This window comes from Leptonychotes weddellii, chromosome 12 (assembly GCF_054177405.1).
Source record: "Leptonychotes weddellii isolate Sample4059 chromosome 12, ASM5417740v2, whole genome shotgun sequence".
NCBI classification, from domain to species: Eukaryota; Metazoa; Chordata; class Mammalia; order Carnivora; family Phocidae; genus Leptonychotes; species Leptonychotes weddellii.
The window spans coordinates 40,393,771-40,411,869 of NC_138380.1; the positions used below are offsets into that span (position 1 = coordinate 40,393,771).

At 39.5% G+C, this 18,099-nt stretch overlaps 1 protein-coding gene across 7 annotated transcripts in view; it reads left to right on the forward strand.

Moving 5' to 3' along the window:
- PDE1C (phosphodiesterase 1C) overlaps positions 1–18,099 on the forward strand; it is a 286,493-nt gene that overhangs the window by 206,174 nt on the left and 62,220 nt on the right. For all 7 annotated transcript variants that reach the window (XM_081800305.1, XM_081800306.1, XM_081800308.1 and 4 more), the window contains 3 exons: positions 7,601–7,682; positions 10,603–10,723; positions 12,625–12,800. In XM_081800305.1, coding sequence (XP_081656431.1) covers positions 7,601–7,682; positions 10,603–10,723; positions 12,625–12,800 — 379 coding nt within the window. The remainder of the gene's footprint in view (positions 1–7,600; positions 7,683–10,602; positions 10,724–12,624; positions 12,801–18,099) is intronic.

Consider the following 18,099-nt stretch of genomic DNA (forward strand, 5'->3'; position numbering starts at 1 on the left):
GACAAGAGATAGGCTCTTTCAGTGGTTACTTGATTTTTTGAAGCAAATTACTCCTCTATGATTACTCTTATTCTGTGATTCTGGTTTGAATGGAAAAATTGTAGAAGGCATCTGTATGTGTGTGTTTTTTCTTCTGAAACTGTACACAATATCTAGTGATGAGGTGGGACCAGAGTCAACAGCATATTCAACAAAGTCCAGAAGACCCTTTATTAGAGTTTTTATTCCAGCTGGTTCATGGGACTAATCAAATCCCGCTTCTAGTTCCCAATGGTCTTATCTGTGACTTGTGTTTTAGGAGGTGGTGGCGGTGGTGGCTGGGGGGTGGAGTGGGTGGGATTTAGGGGAAGGTTGGGCCAGATGTTTCCTTAGGGTCCTTCTGGCATTAAATGTTCTACACTTAATCCTTCATACTGTCCAGGGGTGCACATCAACACCTGCACACACACATGCTCCCCTAAGCTATTATGTGAATATACCATCAGGTACCCTATTCTGCATATGGCTGTTTCCCCTCGCAAAGTCATTGCTTGGTCTCAGACTTGTTCTCAAGGAGAACCCAGTGGTGTGCGAGGAACTAGAGCTGGACAGGTGGGCCTTGTATATACAAGAATGACTCTGCCATTTTTCCGGAAGCTATTCTGTTAATATTAGTGAGAGGATTTTCTGTAAATAACCACTCCCCATTATCATATGCTTTCTTTAATATTGCTTGAGCAATAACACCCCCTATGGCTGGGAGTATTTAATCTACAGCCAAAGGTAGGTGATAGCTAACTCATGTAAGTGTGAGGTACTGAAGTGATTCCTTCTTTTAATTGTGAGTAGATATGAGAAATATCTTAAATATGTGCACATTTTTTCCCATAATGGAAACCTTGTTTGTATACACATATGCTTGAATTGAATGAAAAGGTGCTAGAGGCAATGTGAAAATAACCTTATTGAATTTCTTGCCTATTGGGAATGGAATGTTAGCTCACTGGACTGGAACTATTTTTTAGTAATTATGATTCAGTATATTATTTTTATTGACTTAATATTTTAACCCAGATGCCATAAGCCATTGTAAGTAACCCATGTAGGAGAAACGTTGCCTCAGCGCTTAACTATAGATTTTAAATCAGACAGTTCAAATGGGAAAGCTCAATGGGACTATAGAGCCTTTGAAAGTATTACATTTGGAAGTTGGGTTGTAATTCAAAATAAGGGCATAGGCTCAGTGCCGATAGACCAGACCTTCCATACTTTGCTAAAAAAGTAAGTTACATCTTCAGTATTATAACCATATTTTACAAAATCCAAGCTGTGGCCTTGGGGTGCTTCTCAATGAAATATTGACTTTAAAGAAGTATAAGTTTGCCTCTTTGGTAAATACATGCTATATAAGTCTTGAGGTTCATTTCCTTTATATTGCTGTTTATTTTTATATTTTGCAAACGTCCCCTACAATTCTTTTAATATCTTCTGTGTTTGTGGTTATTTCCCCATTTCTAATTCTCATTTCATGTATTAATGTTTTTTTCCTTGCTTCTCTATGAAATTGGCTAATCATTTGATTATTTTGTTTCTATTTTATTTTATAATACCTTAATTGAAGTTTTCATTTTTACTAATTCATTTCTTCTGCTTGAGTTTATTTTGTTCTTTTGCTAACTTCCTGAGTTGGATGCTCAATTCACTTATTTCATTCTGCCTGTTTAGTATTAGAAAATATAAGGCTAGGGGTTTGTCTTTTTCTTATGAATCTCATAGATTCTGATATGCAGTATTTTCACAATCATTCCTTTCTAAATATTCTGTAATTTTGGTATAGATTTTTCTTTTACCCAAGAGTTGGTTCAGATAGAGGTGTTTATTTATAAAATTTTCCAATGGTGGGCTCTTTTGCTTTCTAGTTTGTAATTCATTTGTGGCTTATTGAAATTTGATCAAAGAATTTTTTCATTGTTTGGATTTTATTGTGAATCATTTGTCACCTACTATATAATCAGTTTTGTGAATGTTCACTGCTCTTTAAAAGTAGATTTATTTTCTACTAGCAGGGTATAGAATTCAAACAATACCCCATGTATCTACCTTATGAATTATGTCATTTAGGTATTCTATATATCATTTAAAAAATTTGATCTATTGTGGGATGACAGATGTTTCTAGTTTTTTTTTTCTTTCTACGTAGTGTGAATGTTGATTCTATGTTATTTGGTTCTTGGATATTCATAACTATTAGATTGTCATAATTTATTGTACCTTTATCATTATAAAGCCTGCTTCTTTGCCTCATCTAATGCTTTTACCTAGAATTCAAATTTGACTCATTTTAAGGATATGAGCCTTGTCTTTACACAGGTTTTTACCGTTAGCCTTTCAGAGATACTTTTGTTTGGGTGTGCCTTTTAAACACTGTATATAATTAAGGTTTTTTATGAGGCCATCTAAGATTCTTTTCTCTTATTATTTGAAATCAGCTATATTCGTATCTATTGAAATGATAGGAATATTTGATCTTAGGTACCATCATATTTTATATTATGCTTTCTCTTTTTACAGCTTCTTCATAAATAGTTCATCATAGTGACTGTGCCATCTGCTTTGTTCTATATTTATTTCTTCTGATGACTTGGAAGTTTTATATTATGTTTTTAGTTCTTCCAGGGGCTAACTTGATAATAAAAATTTTACATCCTCTATTTATTTAGATAGTATCTATTGCCTCCTTGTTATAAAAAGTAGTAAACTTCTACTTCCTCTTCCCCAGCACTTGATTTTAGTAGGTTTTATTAAGTTGTTTAATTCTTGTAGTCTGTTCTTTATTATTTAAATATAGCTCTATTTTTAATGTATCAGGTTTAAATGATATATTCTTATCTCCAACAGGTAAGAAAGCCGGCGTTTATTTATTACTTCCCAATACCATTCCTCATTTTCCTTTCCATAACATAACTAACTCCTTGTTACTATTTGTTGGCTATATTATTTCTAAGTTGTCCTGATTTTTTAAATGAGACTTCTATGGCATGTACTACATGCTGCTTACAAAAGATACACCCTAAACAATGTGACTCAGAAAGGTAGAAAACCGGCAAGAGCATAATTTTCTAGTTGTTCTTGTCTTGATTCTGCTCAGTGTTGGTACTTTGGCCCTGGTTGATCACCATTGGTTGGCCAACGTTGTTCCTCAGGTGGTTTCTTCTAGAAGAGCTAATGAAACCACATTTTTGTGTACTTGCCCATATTTCTACTGCTGTTATACTTGGGCCATAGTTTGCTTGGGTAAGACATTTTTTTGATCAAACTTTCTCTCCCTGAGGCCTTTTTTATATTTCACTCAAATGTCTTCTACCTGTGAATATTGCTATGGAGAGGTTGGAGGCCCTGCTGTAATTATTTTCATGTCTAGGTGATGTATCTTTATGCTTATGTGCCCTAAAGGATTATTTCTTTATCTTTGAAGTCCACTGACATTACTAGGGTATATTTCAATAATGACTCTTCTTTAATAGCTTTTCTTGGGAACTGGCTTGTTCTTTTCTTCTATAGATTCAAGTTACCTTGATTACATCTTTGAATGCTTTCCTTTTCCATTTGTTAAGTTCTCTTCTTTAGGGAAAAGTTATTCATAGTTGACTCTCTTTTGTTTCTCTTCCATGTCTACATTTTTCCTTTAAGTCTTCATTAACTCTTTGATCAGTGGTCTTTGTTTGGCCTGCTTTTTACATTCCTGACCTCCATGCCCCTTAATGTGTTTTCATCAAGAACAACTCTTGTTTGTGCCGCTTCTGGTGCAGTCTTCATTTATGCAATCATTCTGTTTTTCTCTTCCATATCTTTCCTGAGCTCTGATAGCTCCTATTTCCCTGAGCCCTTTTCTTGATAATTTCAGGAATTTCTTTCTGTTCATGACAATATGTTTGGTCATCACTTGGTGGCACTGTTTTTTCTGGTGTTTCCTGTTTTTTTGTTTGTTTCTTCCTTTATTCCTTTTTTTCTTTTTTCATTTGATACATGTTTTCACAGGTTTTTTTGTTGGTAGTGATGGTAGTGCTGCTTCTTCTTCCTCCTCCTCATCCTTCTCCTTTTTCTCCTCCTCCTTCTTCATTTTATTATTACTATTATTTACTATTGTTGAATGAAATGCATTATTTTTAAACTATTTGCAGGATGTATGTGCCAAGGAGAAACCAGAACAGCAATATTATAAACTAGCCGAGATTCTTCATGGTTTGTTATGAGGCTTCTATGACGTGGGGTGTGTGTGTGTGTGTGTGTGTGTGTGTGTGTGTGTGTGTGTGTTAACCTTTATTTCTTCCCAGACAGCAATGGGCAGCAGTTGTAGGGCTGCTCACAATTCAGACTCTGCCATCCATCATCCTCTTGCCATGCCTATGTGTTTCCTCATTCAACTTCTCCTTTTCTACTATTCCTAGGGACTAAATAGAACCCAGGGTAGCTCCTCACACCAGAGAGAACCAGGAGAACTATGCTCTTCAAGTTTTATCTGAGATCTGGAGGCATAGGCCTCTTCTCTGGGGCTCTTACCTCACCCCTCTCTGATATTCACAACATTTGGCAGCCGTTCCTCATCTAGTTTGATTTGAGATTACAGATTTTTCCTAGCATTTGTGTTTCTGTTTCTTGCTCTCCTGTTTTGAGAGGATAATTTCTGAGAAGACACAGATGTCTTCACTATATTATCTTAAATCCAAAATCACAATAATTTTCTTATACTTCCTATTTGTAACTTTTTCCCCTGGGAAAGAAGAGTGTACATTGCTGTGATTTTTTTTTTTTTTTGCATGATGCTTTGGTTACCCTCTCCAATCAAATACTTTTTCTTCACTCTACCTGAGAAGACTCACTTGAGATGTCACCTGCCCTGTGACCTTACAATATGGAAATAATCTTTGTTTTTCTTGATTGGCTTGTTGCTTACATATAGCTTCTATAACAAACCCCAAAATGAATAATGACACACATAAAATGGAAGTTTATTACCCACTCATGTAAAGCACAGGACAAGTGTTTATTGATTGGCAGATAGTTTACAATCAGCAGTGATTTTAGACCTAGACTCTGCATGGCTTCCATGTTGCTTGTCTACATCAAGCCAGCAAAAAAGGGAAGAACGTGGAGAAGTAGGCAAAGGAGATTTTATATGCCAGAAGTGTGGTGGAGATACATCCCCTCTCCTCTTGTTTTATTATCTAGCACTAATTGGCAGATATCCTGGGAAATGTAGTGTAGCTGTGTGGACAGGAAATAGAGAAGGAAAAGGAGGGAGGCTTTATGAACAGCTAATGCCTAATTGCTCCCCCAGCTTGCCTGTCATAAATGTCCACGTAACCAAAGAACTTGAGTGTTTCTAATCAAATTCATCTCTTCATTCATTCAACAAAATGCATTGTGCTCCTTTTGCAGATTGACTACATGACTTTATTAGTCTTAACCCCTATGGCAGGAATAATAGTTATTTATTTTTCTGCATTGTCCTGGAAAAAAAAAATGAGTTAGTTAAAAAAAATCTGTTGTGCTGAGACTTTTGCCCCTTTTTAAAAATATTGACATCTTCAGTAAAAGGAAAGGGTATGAATAATTCCACACAGGCCAGTAGTTATAGAATCATATAATATTGTTTCAATCAAGTTGAATTCACCTGTAGAATTACATCCTTCCATTTTACCTTCTGCACATTTTTTTCCAATTCATAAATGTATACGTCCTCCAAAGGAAATTCAATGACAACTATTTTGAAATAGGCATTTAATAGTTGAGTCTACTCAGCTCAATTAAATCCAAATGATATAAGTGATGTGTAGATGTGGAATGGACAAGTCCATGGGATAAGAAGTTATTTAATAGCTTGTACTTTTTTAGTAATACAATCCAAATTAATGCTTATGCCTTAATAGTCAAGTGGTTAGTGTTCACCACCTCTTCTTCTAGACCACCCCATTAAAATGTACCAAAAAACCAACTTTTATCCCTGCTTCATAGGGAATAAGAGTGGGTTTTATTTGCTTTAGCTGAGCTATCTTGCTAAACCATCGACAAAACAACAGTTTATGTTATAAGTACTCTTCCTTCTCTTCATCCTGCCCAAGTAGAAATAGCTCAGGAATAAATTATTTTTATCATGCCACATGAGAGATAGTGCAGCACGCAGCAAGGCGTACTCAGCAATGGAGGGGCTGTTGTGTCCCATGGGAACAGGAAAGTGTGCAGAAGGAACTGAGCCACTTCAGGACTGTTCCTGAGACCCTTGGATGTCCCCAGCACCTATTGTGACCCCATCATTCAGCTTCCTCAGACGCCCATGCCTTTTCCTTCCTTTCAGTAGATGTTCTCTGTGTGTGTGTGTGTGTGTGTGTGAGAGAGAGAGAGAGAGAGAGAGTGAGAGCCAGCATCTTTTCTCTTTGGTAACATGCCTTAGAAAGAAAAAGCATTTAGTTTTTGAACCCGGTCTAGTTTTTGAATGTTGTTATTACTTTTTATGTACTATTGATTTATTTATAGTATTTATTGTCATCAGAGTGTATTTGGTATAACAAATTCACTAAACATTTCTCAAATCTTGACTTAAATATTAGAGATACCTAAGATACCCAATATTAGAGAAACAATTAAATAGTTCTTTTATTTATTTACATATGTTTCCACTTAATCCTCATCATAACCTGATACGATAGGGGTTATTATTCCATACTTTATAGAACATAACACTGAAATGTAGAGAGGGAAAATAAACTTCCTGTGATCACACAGCTAGAGGGAGAAAGGCCAGATTCAAGCCGAGGTCAGTAGCCATTAACCTGAGCAGATTCTATCCTTTGTAAAATGAATTAGCACAACTTTACTACTGTGAGAAGGGTGCCATATTCTCCCTTTCCTCTAGGTGTGTGACTAAAGTATTGAGCTTTTGGTCCAGGTTTTCAACCCTCATTATTTAGACTCTCCATCGTACTTGTTATAGTGATGCTTTTTGGTGAGATTGAGAATATATTGACCAGAGAATTATTATTGTCTAACTTGAGAAACACAAGCAGTTATTTACTCTGTTTCTTTTTTGGTCCACTTTCCATTATGGACTGAGCCCTGTGCTTAAGACCCTGGAAGCACTTACCCCAGTTGTGTGTAGCGTTAGGTAGCAGCACTGGGAGAATAAATCCAAATCAGTCCAGTTTGAATTTATGTTTTGGACACTGCCCACAACTGGGGTGGGGGGGCTTCACTGGCTCAAGAAAGGCCATAGATCGACACGACAACTCGAGAACACACAGGAATTCTGACTGCAGTGTTGGCTCTAGGCCACAAGACGGAATGGCTTTTCTTATTTTCCTCGGGGGACCTATTGCTGCCTAATGAGGCTTTCTATACAACAGCATGTGCCTTTGCAGTTGGATGGAATGATTGGACCCCAGAGGGCTTCAGCTTCTTGGTGTCTTTTATGCAGAGGAGCAGGCCCCAAAAGGACTTCTTACATAATGTAATTGTAATAATTATAATAAAGACCAGTGGCCTTTGTGGCAATTGAAGTTGCTAAATAAAATCTGGGCAACTTTGCCTACTGATCTTAATTTAATGTGACTTCCTGTTTTCCTAGGGTGACAGAGAAGCAGAGCTGGGGCTGCCTTTTTCTCCTCTGTGTGATCGAAAGTCAACGATGGTTGCTCAGTCGCAAGTGGGTATGTGTTGACAGCCCTTTGGATGGAAATAAAAAACAGAGAGGGGTGCCTAGAAGTAAGCTCACATGCTCCCAGTGATTCTTTTGGCTGGGAACATGGCTCCATTCTGCTGTGCTGTGCTCATGGCTTTGGCTGATTGGGTTGGAGCTGCTCTCCCCATCCTGCTCCCTGAAATGTGGCTGGTTTGTGGGAAGATTAGACAGTGATGCTCTGCTGTCTCTATCATTCCCCACTAAGAGCAAAAGGGGCCTCAACTTCCCAGTGCAATGATAAGAATCAGTGGCAAGAAGCCCATTCTATTTCAGCCTCTCCATTCTGCATGCAATCCTGGAAGTCTCTCTGGCATCATTTCTCTGGCCCTGTTTCCAGGACAGTCCCGTTTCCTGGATGACCCTACTTCTAGGAATGGCTCATTTTAAATGTTTCCTTCTTTTTAGAAACCTTTTAGCACCTTTTTTTTTTGGAAAAGATAATTTTGTACTCTAATAACCATAATATATGTGCATTACAAAAATCCTCAGATATGAGAGAGGGTACCAGTATCACACATAAATTAAATATCAGCAGTGCTCTTCGCTTGGAAGAGTCTGAAATCATTCAAAAAATAAATTCAACAAGGATTTACTGAGTTTTTTTTCCACTTGTATTTTGAGTACTCATTCCTTTTTTTCGTAATAGTATATTGAGTTTCTGTTAGGTGCAAGGCACTGCTAAGCACTAAAATAGATGTTATAAAAAAACGAATACAGATTATATATGGCATCTGCTCCCAAAGACATTGAACCAGGATTGGGCAGTAGACAACATGTTAGGAAAACAAAATCTATTTGAGTGTTACAGTGCTAAGGTAGAGTTTTGTATGTGGCACAGTTGGGTACAGAATAGAGTGTGTGGACCATTAGACTCAGAAAGACTTGTTGAAGGGTAATATTTGAGTTGGGGCTTAAGAAATAAGTAGGTAATATCTAGGCAAACGGTGTTGTTGGTTAGAGGTGTGTAATGGGTGGGTGGAAGGGCATTCCAGATAAGGGATTAGCATATACTGAGCAGGGAAATTTAAAACAGGCTAGTATGGTCAGGGCATTACAAACAGCTCCATATGGCTGGAGTAGTGGGCAGAGAGTAGGATGAAGTAAGTGACATGTCTGAGGAGAAAATCAGGGCATATCTAAAGAATTTTAAGTAAGATTTAAAAATATAAATTGATGCTTTAGAATAAGAGTCAGCAAACTATAGCCTATGGGCTAAATCTGGCGTACTTGTTCTATAAGTGGTTTTATTATAACACAGCTAAGCTCATTCCTTTGCATATTGTCTATGGCTACTTTTACACTACAGTGACAGAGTTAAGGAGTTGTCATAGATTTGGCCCACAGAACCTAAAATATTCACTATCTGGCCCTTTACAGAAAAAGTTTGTCAACCACTGTTTTAGAAAGATTTCTCTTAAAGGTAGCTGGGAGGGTTTTGAGTAAGACTAGAGGCAAGGAAATCAGCTGGGTGCCCACCTCAGTGATGAAAACCATAAAAGCATTTGCACCAAACACCATATTTCCTTTGATTAGGGTTTCATTTCCTTCCAACTTTCACGTGGCTGTGTAATAAACTACCACCAGTAGTTCCAGATCATATATTTTCTACTAATGTGTCGCAGAACACCTGGGTATCTTTGGGCCATTGAGACAGTGACTATGTTAGATGTTAGAGCCTAACATCAACTATCTCCCCAACATGGTGATATCTCAAAGTTCCAGTTCCAGATCTGACCCCTCTCCCAGGTTCCAACCCTGTTTCTTCCAGTTCTGCTCACCCTTTCCCATCTAAATGTGTCCCTGGCACCTCAGAGTCAGCAGATCTAAGACTGAGCCCATCGTCCTTTTCCCCAGCCACAGCTCCCCCATCATCCCTGGGTTCTCTGCTTTGCTGGGGGAGGTCTCTAACAATTCCCACTCAGAGGCAGCACCCCCCCTCCGAGCTGCGTGCACCCGTGCCTCCATGACACCCCCACCTTATGCTGGCACTGGATCCCACCTCCTTACCTCTCCTTCGAGCTGTCACAACAGCTTCTCAAATGATTTTCCTAGACTCAGCCCCTCCTGCTCTCTCCCTTCATGCCCATCTTGCCAGATTAACTTTCACAAAGAACATTGAAAAAATCTAACTGTGATGCTCCCCAAACATCTCAAGGGGCTTCTAGTACCCATCTAGGTCCCACCCAACTTCTTAGCTAGACCCTTAGGAGCCTCCCTTCCTGAGCTGATGATTACCTGCCTTCCCAAGCTTTCCCACTCCAACTCTGAAAAAATCCTTAAGCCCCAGTCAATCCTCAGACACATCCTGCATTTTTTCCCATCCTTGTCACTTTGCTTATTCCACCCCTTCCACCTGGAGTGAAGAGACTTAGGGCTCAGCTCAAACATCACAACCTCCATAAAGCTGTTCACAGGCCTCTCAGGGTGAGGGAAAATATCCTCCCTCCCTCACCTTCCCAGGGGCCTTCTTTGGGCTTCTCCTTTGGCCCTTTCCATATACTCTAGGGGTCATTTCTATGCTCAGTTAATCTCTCTTATAAATGCCTTGAGGGTAGGCAGGTTGTGTTTTACGTCTTTGTCTCTTGTGCAGCACCAACCACAGCACTGGTTACCTAGTGGGGGTTGAATCTGTGTTTCTTCATCACTTGATTGAGCTGGATACTAGAAAGTCATGGGAAAGTTATTTGGAGAGATGGAACTGACTCATGATCTTCAACTCAAGGAATATGTTAAATGAATAAAGACCAACCTCCTCTCTCCTTATCTGATCTGGAGCTCCTCTGTGGATAAATTTTAAAAGAAAGATAAGACTCATCAGTTTCCATAGGAAAATATGGAAAGGCCCAGTTAACATGTAGTTCCTCTGAGGTGTTGCTGTCTCTTTTCAGGTTTTATTGATTTCATTGTGGAGCCCACCTTCACTGTGCTCACGGACATGACGGAGAAGATTGTGAGCCCTTTAATTGATGAAACCTCCCAAAGTGGCGGGACAGGACAGAGGCATTCAAGGTCAGTGGAGAAACTCGAAGGATGGGGGTCAGGTGAGGACAGAGCTGTTCCTTTGGGAGAGACGGGGTATTTCATAATGCTGTTTGCCCTCCCTCTCTTGTAAGGGTGCGTCTGCCTCTTTCTTTTTCTCAGAGGAGTGGAGGCTGGACTATTTGTGCTCTCCAGGCTGGCCTGGAAGGGAGTGACCAAGATCCACACCACGACTGGTGGGTTTCCAGGGCTGGTCCTCCACCCCGTTCTCTCTTTTGGTGCTTTTGCTCATGGCAGCACCCATCACAGCACTTTGACCTCCTGGCCCCGGGCAGTCATTGCTCCCCAGACTGCAAAAAGAAAGTACCCCTGATCAGAATTCTCACAAGAAATGAAACTGAGTTTCATTTCTAGGTTTAGGAAGAGAATGAAGTGGAGGAAAGAAAAAGAACCTGAAAGCTTTAAATCACCTCTGACATAACTTCATTATATTGAGCACAGGCTCCGGAGTCAGATTCCAGGTTAAACATCCCAGTCCCATTACTTGGTAGCCATGCCATCTCAGGTGAGTGGCCTCAGTTTCCCCATGTGGGTTGTAATACTCCTAGGTTGGAGGGAAGATTAAAGAAGTTATTCAGTCTACATTAAGCCCTTATAACAGGGTCGAGCACGGAGGAAGTACTAACACTTAGTCTTTATTAGTGGTACCACTGCTAGTCCCGCTGCCCCTTTCCCGCTTGTCCATGTAGAACCTGGGGCTTTGTTATACAGGAGAAAGGAGAGAAATGGAATTTAATGGGAAAAATAAGCAAAGAGCAAAAGAAGGAGTAAATAGAAGGGAAGATAGGAAAAATATTAGGACAATGGGGTCCCGGGGATGGTCAAGGTGAATGGACCCAGTGAGGGCTGCTGACATGGCGGACAGAAGCCTTCTGCCTCTGGCGGACAGAGCTACCCCGTAGCTCTGCAAGCACTCGGCTGAAACCTATCCTGCTTATCTATTCAGCCTCAGTTGTGGTTGTCAGTGGGTTTGCATTCATGTTGGTCACAGCGCTAGCCACCTGGAAGTGTGTGATACGTTCAAGTTTCCCAGAAGGTGACCTCCCTATATATGCAAAGTTGCCCATGTTTAAAACTTGAAGTAATATTCATTTTTTTTTTAAAAGATTTTATTTATTTGACAGAGAGAGAGATAGCGAGAGCAGGAGCACAAGCGGGGGAGTGGGAGAGGGAGAAGCAGGCTTCCCGCTGAGCAGGGAGCCCGATGCGGGGCTTGATCCCAGGACCCTGGGACCATGACCTGAGCTGAAGGCAGACGCTTAACAGCTGAGCCACCCAGGCGCCCGAAGTAATACTCATTTAAAAAATGCTTTTTATATGACTGTTTCCCACAGTCTCTAGGGTGTCTGTGCCTTTTCAGCTTCCCCTGGGAACATAAGGAAAACTTCTTACTTTGGCCTTGGGGATCCTGGGGTCAGAGGCACTCCAGTACGGGGGGTGGGGGGTTTGGAGCTGGAGAGAAAGAGGTACAAGTGGCTGGGTAACTTGGAAAGTGGTCAGTGTGGAAGCAGGTGGCTGCACTGGGAAACCAAGTAGAAGCCCAGTTTCAAATTAGTTAATTTCGGAGAGTTGAAGACAGAGAATTCATGTGAGGGAATTCTAGTCATATTGAGTAAGAGGATACCAATCAGCAGAGAAGAAATATGGGGAATAGTGATACTCATGAGGCTGAAACCTTGATGTTTTTTTTTCCTGCTGAAAACAGAATTTCCCGTTTGTCACATATGGAAAATAGGAATTGCAAACTTCAGGACCCAGGAATTTCGCAACACAACTTGAGGAGTGTTAACCACTCCTTTCTTGGGCTTGCTCATTGGCATACATTATTAAAACACTACCCTTCCTCTTTGGTGTGACTTTTTGTCCTCCAGTTTGAACAGCATCAGTTCGGCGGATGCAAAGCGATCGGGCGTGAAGAGCACTGGCTCAGAAGGAAGCGCCCCCATCAACAGTTCTGTCATCCCCGTTGACTACAAGAGTTTCAAAGCCACTTGGACTGAGGTGGTGCACATCAACCGGGAGAGATGGAGGGCCAAGGTGCCTAAAGGTAACATGCTACTGGGGAATCTTCCAGGAGATCCGTCCAAATCCACTTAGAAAACAAGGCATTGCTGATTTATGGGTATTGCAAATGAAGCACTATCTCAGGATCTGGATTCAAATGGCTAACTGGTAGGATCCACTATCTTTGACTCTTCATTGTATGTAGCACTCAGTGCATAATAGAATGAGGCAAGCCCCCACTTCAGCATGACATTTGTGCTGTCTGACTAAATTCCCCTTGTTGGTATAAAGATCTTGCAGTGGATGGGTGTTGTTCTTTCTTGGTTTCTGCGAGACCACCTGGTCATTCTCATTTCTTATCATGTGACACAATGATGAGGCCTTAATTTCTTCCTTTATCTAAAGTAAAGCCTGACCAATAGCCACCTCTGCCGTTACGTTGGGATAGAAGGAGCTTTAATATCCTTGCATGCATTTTTAGCCCCCTTTCCTGTTCTCAACTTCTCTTCACTCATGACTCAGGCTGATCTTCTGAGATGAATGTAACTTGCAGGGAAAATTCACTGAGGCCAATATCAAAATTCAGATGAGAAAATTCATGACTCTTGGTACTATAAATAAAAAGGACTGAAATCCGTGTGCTTCTTGAAAGCTGAAATCCATTTGCTCATACGCATATTCGTGTTTCTCAAACGGGTACTACATGATCCTTATGTACTACATGCTCAGCCTGTAGCCTAGGGAGGAACGCGTACCTGAGATAAGGGTACGATGCCGTGGCGCTGGATTCCAGGGAGAGACGCAAACATAGATGGCTCTTGGAGCTCAGCGAGGGGGCTGACCCCAGTGGGGTTTGTGCAGGTGAACCTTCAACAATAGTCAGTGTTTGTTAACATCTACCCAATGCCTCCTATGTGCCGAGAGTACAGAGATGAATCACAGACATCTGGTCCTCAGAGCTCACTGTCTCCTGAGGGCAGGGGGCATTCGCATGAGTTTCCTTCAAGGAAAGAAGGAAGTCCAGTCAAGGATTTGAGCTTGTCGCCATCACCCACTGGCCCCGGGCCCCAGGCCCTCATTACAAGAAAGGAGAGTTTTAACCTCAGACACAACCCCGACACTTTCATCCACCAGTGCCCGCACAGCAAGTTGAAAGAAGCGTGGGAGTGGCTGGGCAGGACATGTTCTGGCTCTGTTGGCCCCTCACACATCAGGGGCTGCTTCTTGTGTGGTAGAGAAGAGACCTACCTCACTGTTGCAGCCACTGTGGCTTGTCCACAAAATCCAGTCCAAGTGGCTGCTCATTTCAGGTGGGGCCAAGGGTTTATATTTATGGTGCTTGTAAGGCACAATTGGGCCCTTATCATTTTGGGACAGATCTTGGACCCTGAGCTACGGAGCCAATACCTCTTCTATATTTTAAATGTAGCCTCCCCTAGTCTATTCAGATGCCCTAAACTTTTAAATTCTCCCTGTTGGCAGACGTTGCAAGTGGCAATGGCAACTGCTACATCATCTCAAAAGAAGCGCTCTCTTATAATCAATGACACTCATTACATATGAAAATCCAGTTCCCGACAACACACAGTCTAAAGAGGTACTTCAAAATAATTCGTTCGCAGTTATCTGGCTTACTTAAGTTACCTTCCGAAACTAGTCACTGAGGGGAGCATTAGATGGCTTCTTTTCCAGGAGAAAACTGGCCTTTTGAAAATGACATAAATAAATGCTAATAATTACCAGATGTTAGGTATGCTGGTTGAGATACGGTTAAGCTATTTTAGAAGCATAAAGGGACTTGTCCCTTAATCTGCTTAGGGCTTTTGGGAAGGCATCTTGTAGCCAGGATTTCAAGGTTGCCTGAGGTTGATCCTGCAGGAGGTGTTAGATTTTAAAATGGGGAACAAGGAGAAAGGGGATGGGCAGAGGCACAAAGCCTGGGTTATGTATGTTTTGTGGGAGGATAGTTTGAATATCAAAGCAAATTTCAGTTAGTGGGGAAATGGAGAATTGAATCCCTACTTGCACTAGACTCTTTGGCAGATTCATGTAGATTCTTTGGGGAAATTACCTTCTGAGGATGATAATACATATCACAGAGTTGATGCAAAGAACAGAAATAAATATGTAAAGCACTGAGAGCAGAACCTGTATGTGGTTAGTGCCTGATAACTCATAGCTGTTATTTTAAAAAAAATTGGAAAAGAAAGTTAGAGGTTTGAATGCAGAGTTAAGAAGATGGTGGTAAAAGTACCAACCTATATCTAATACTCTTACCTAATATTTTCAGCCTCCCAGTAATGCTGTTGACTAGTTCACTGGTGTTAAGAGATTCATTTACATCTTTTTTTCCATTGGTGATCAGTTTGTACTAGATTATCCCAGTCTGTTTTGCTCATTGTTCTTTTCTACCAGAAAACCGTGATTTCAAGAAAGCCTGACCTGCATGGGGCACTTGAACATATGTTGTTATTAAATTGATTAGAATGGGATCTAAACTCTTGGTTTTTTTAACCAACCTGATATACAAAGCTAGCTAGACCAGAACCCATAGTTGTTAGAAAAGAGTAAATAAATATTTCTTAACAGCTCACAGGGCTGAAAATTATTATTCCCAAAGATATGTAGGTATAATAATTTCTAAGTCTGATCAATATTAATTTTTGTTCAGTATTTAATACTTTATAAACATTTTTTCTGGTGTAAAAATATGTGTTTAGGGGTGCCTGGGTGGCTCAGTCGTTAAGCGTCTGCCTTTGGCTCAGGTCGTGATCCCAGGGTTCTGGGATTGAGCCCCGCATCGGGCTCTGTTCAGCAGGAGGCCTGCTTCTCCCTCTCCCACTCCCCTGCGTGTGTTCCCTCTCGCTGTGTCTCTCTCTGTCAAATAAATAAATAAATCTTTTAAAAAAATACATGTTTAGGTAATAATGCTGAAATATAAATATATCTATAAAGAAGGAAATAAAAATCACTCCTAACCTCTTCAGCCAGATATTGGTGAAATTCTGATATAATTCTTTTTAATTTTATTTATCATGCATATATATTTATATGAGTAAAAATTTTCCCCATACATTGGAATCATAGCAAAATATTGCCCTATATTTTATTTTACTATTTCTATTTTAAGTGTTTTATCTTTATCTGAATATTCTTAGAAAGTATGATTTAAATGGCTGCATTTTATGTAATATTCCTCTTTTTCTGCACATTTTGGTTTTTCAGTTCTTCATTACTGTATATAATAACACTGTTATAAACATACAAGTTAAAAAGTCTTTGAGCCTACCTCTGATTATTTATCTAGGATAAATTTCTATATGTGGAATTCCTCTGTCAGAGTAGATGAAAAACTATAAGCTCTTGATATATATTATCAAATTTCTCTCTGGAGAGTTTTGTTTTTTGTTTTTTTTTTTAGCTAATGTCTTCCGATAGAAGTGGGAGGTATTTCCCTGTATTTCTCCCCTTCATTTTTCCCATTAGGATGTTTATATTTTTATTATTGATTCATAATAACTCTTTATATATAAAGGATGGCAATTCTTCAATTGACAAAATATCTTGGCAATTTCTGCCCTACCTAGTTTGTCATATGCCTTTTAATTTTTTGTCACATGCCTTTTAATTATGTTCTTTTTTTTGATAAGTATAGTCATCATCTGTCAACATACAACATTATTACAGTATTATTGAGTATATTTCCTATGCTGTAGTTTTTATCTCCGTGATTTATTTTGTAACTGGAAGTTTGTACCTTTTAATCCCCTTTATCTATTTTGCCCATCCCCCTACCCACTAGCTAGCTTTGTAAATGGTCTTTTAAAATATATTCTGTTTTTGGGGTGCCTCGGTTGCTCAGATAGTTAAATGTCTGCCTTGGGCTCGGGTCATGGTCTCCAGGTCCTGGGATTAGCCCCATGTCGGGCTCCCAGCGCAGCGGAGAGTCTGCTTCTCCCTCTCCTTCTTCCTCTTCCCCTGCTTGTGCTCTCTCTCTGTCAAATGAATAAATACAAAATCTTAAAAATAAATAAATAAATGCATCCTATTTTTATTTTACCAGAGATTACCTTTACATTTTTGTGCCTATCAATGTAAATATGAAATGGTATATAATGACACTCCTTGCAAATGCTGAGATATTTATTGAATTTTTATTTATTTCCTCCATAATCGCTCAGTTTTTGTTGAAATACCATGAGATTTGTAATCTAAGTGATTATAAGTAAATTGTTATTTTATAATTAACTTAACCTTCATATTACTTTTAATATTTGCTTCTAGTTTTATATCTTGCTTAACAACAATTATTTTTATTTAATACTAAGATTTACTAGTTTTATTGAACATCATTTATATATTTTCCTTATTCTTGAGGTTCTAATACTGGTTGAATTTTTCTCCCAGCTGGAGCACTTCTTGGCTTCCATTTTAGAAAGAACCTGTGTGAACACCTTCTGAATCCTTAGATATATAGAAGTATTTTTTTGTTGCTTTTGTATATAACAAGAGTTAACTGTTCAAAATTCATATAGTATTTTGGTTGGTTGTTTTTCTGTTAGTCAGTTTCTCTCCTTTTCTTTCTCTCTCTCTGTAGGTAGTTTAAGTAGGCAATTCAGAAAATGATATCATGGGATAACTGGTTCAATGACATTTTTAACCAAGAGACTATAAACCATTATTCAGAAAGGGAAATTGAATGAAGAAATCAATGTACTTCTCCCAGAATGCATAGGCATTCAGTGTGGGATAGAACCAGCTCTCAAGAGGAATGAGAATTATGGATCATGAGGGCTCTGTTCTGCCTTGCTCTCCTTTAACTCATTAGTTGCTTGTTTGGGCCATGTTCATTGTAAGTTAAATCACCACAGATAGTCTGAAACGGGAAGTAAAAGGAAATGGAATTGAACTATGACATTTGCTTTCTACTAGTCTGGAAGCCTACGAGTACCAGGGATGCTAAAACTAAGAGCTGAAAAGTTAATTCTATATGTATTATCCTCAGAACCTTGTAGCACATACAAGTTAATCGTGCACTTGCTTACTTTTTCTCTTTGTAAGAAAGGTTTATGTATATTAATAATTTCACCCTGAAAATATGTGGCACAAACATACCTCCTGTCAATTTTTTTTTCTTATTTACATGTCTGCTTGTTTTTGTCTATTTATTTTGAGTAGTATCATTGGGTGCTGGTGGCTGGTCACCCTAATATCAGATATTTCAAAGAATCAAGGAGAGATGCAAGTAGAGAAGTTGAACATTGCAGAGCCACCTGCTGGAACACAATTGCCGAAGGGAAAGGAGTCATATAGTGGAGCAGGCTCACCTAGGATCTGATTAT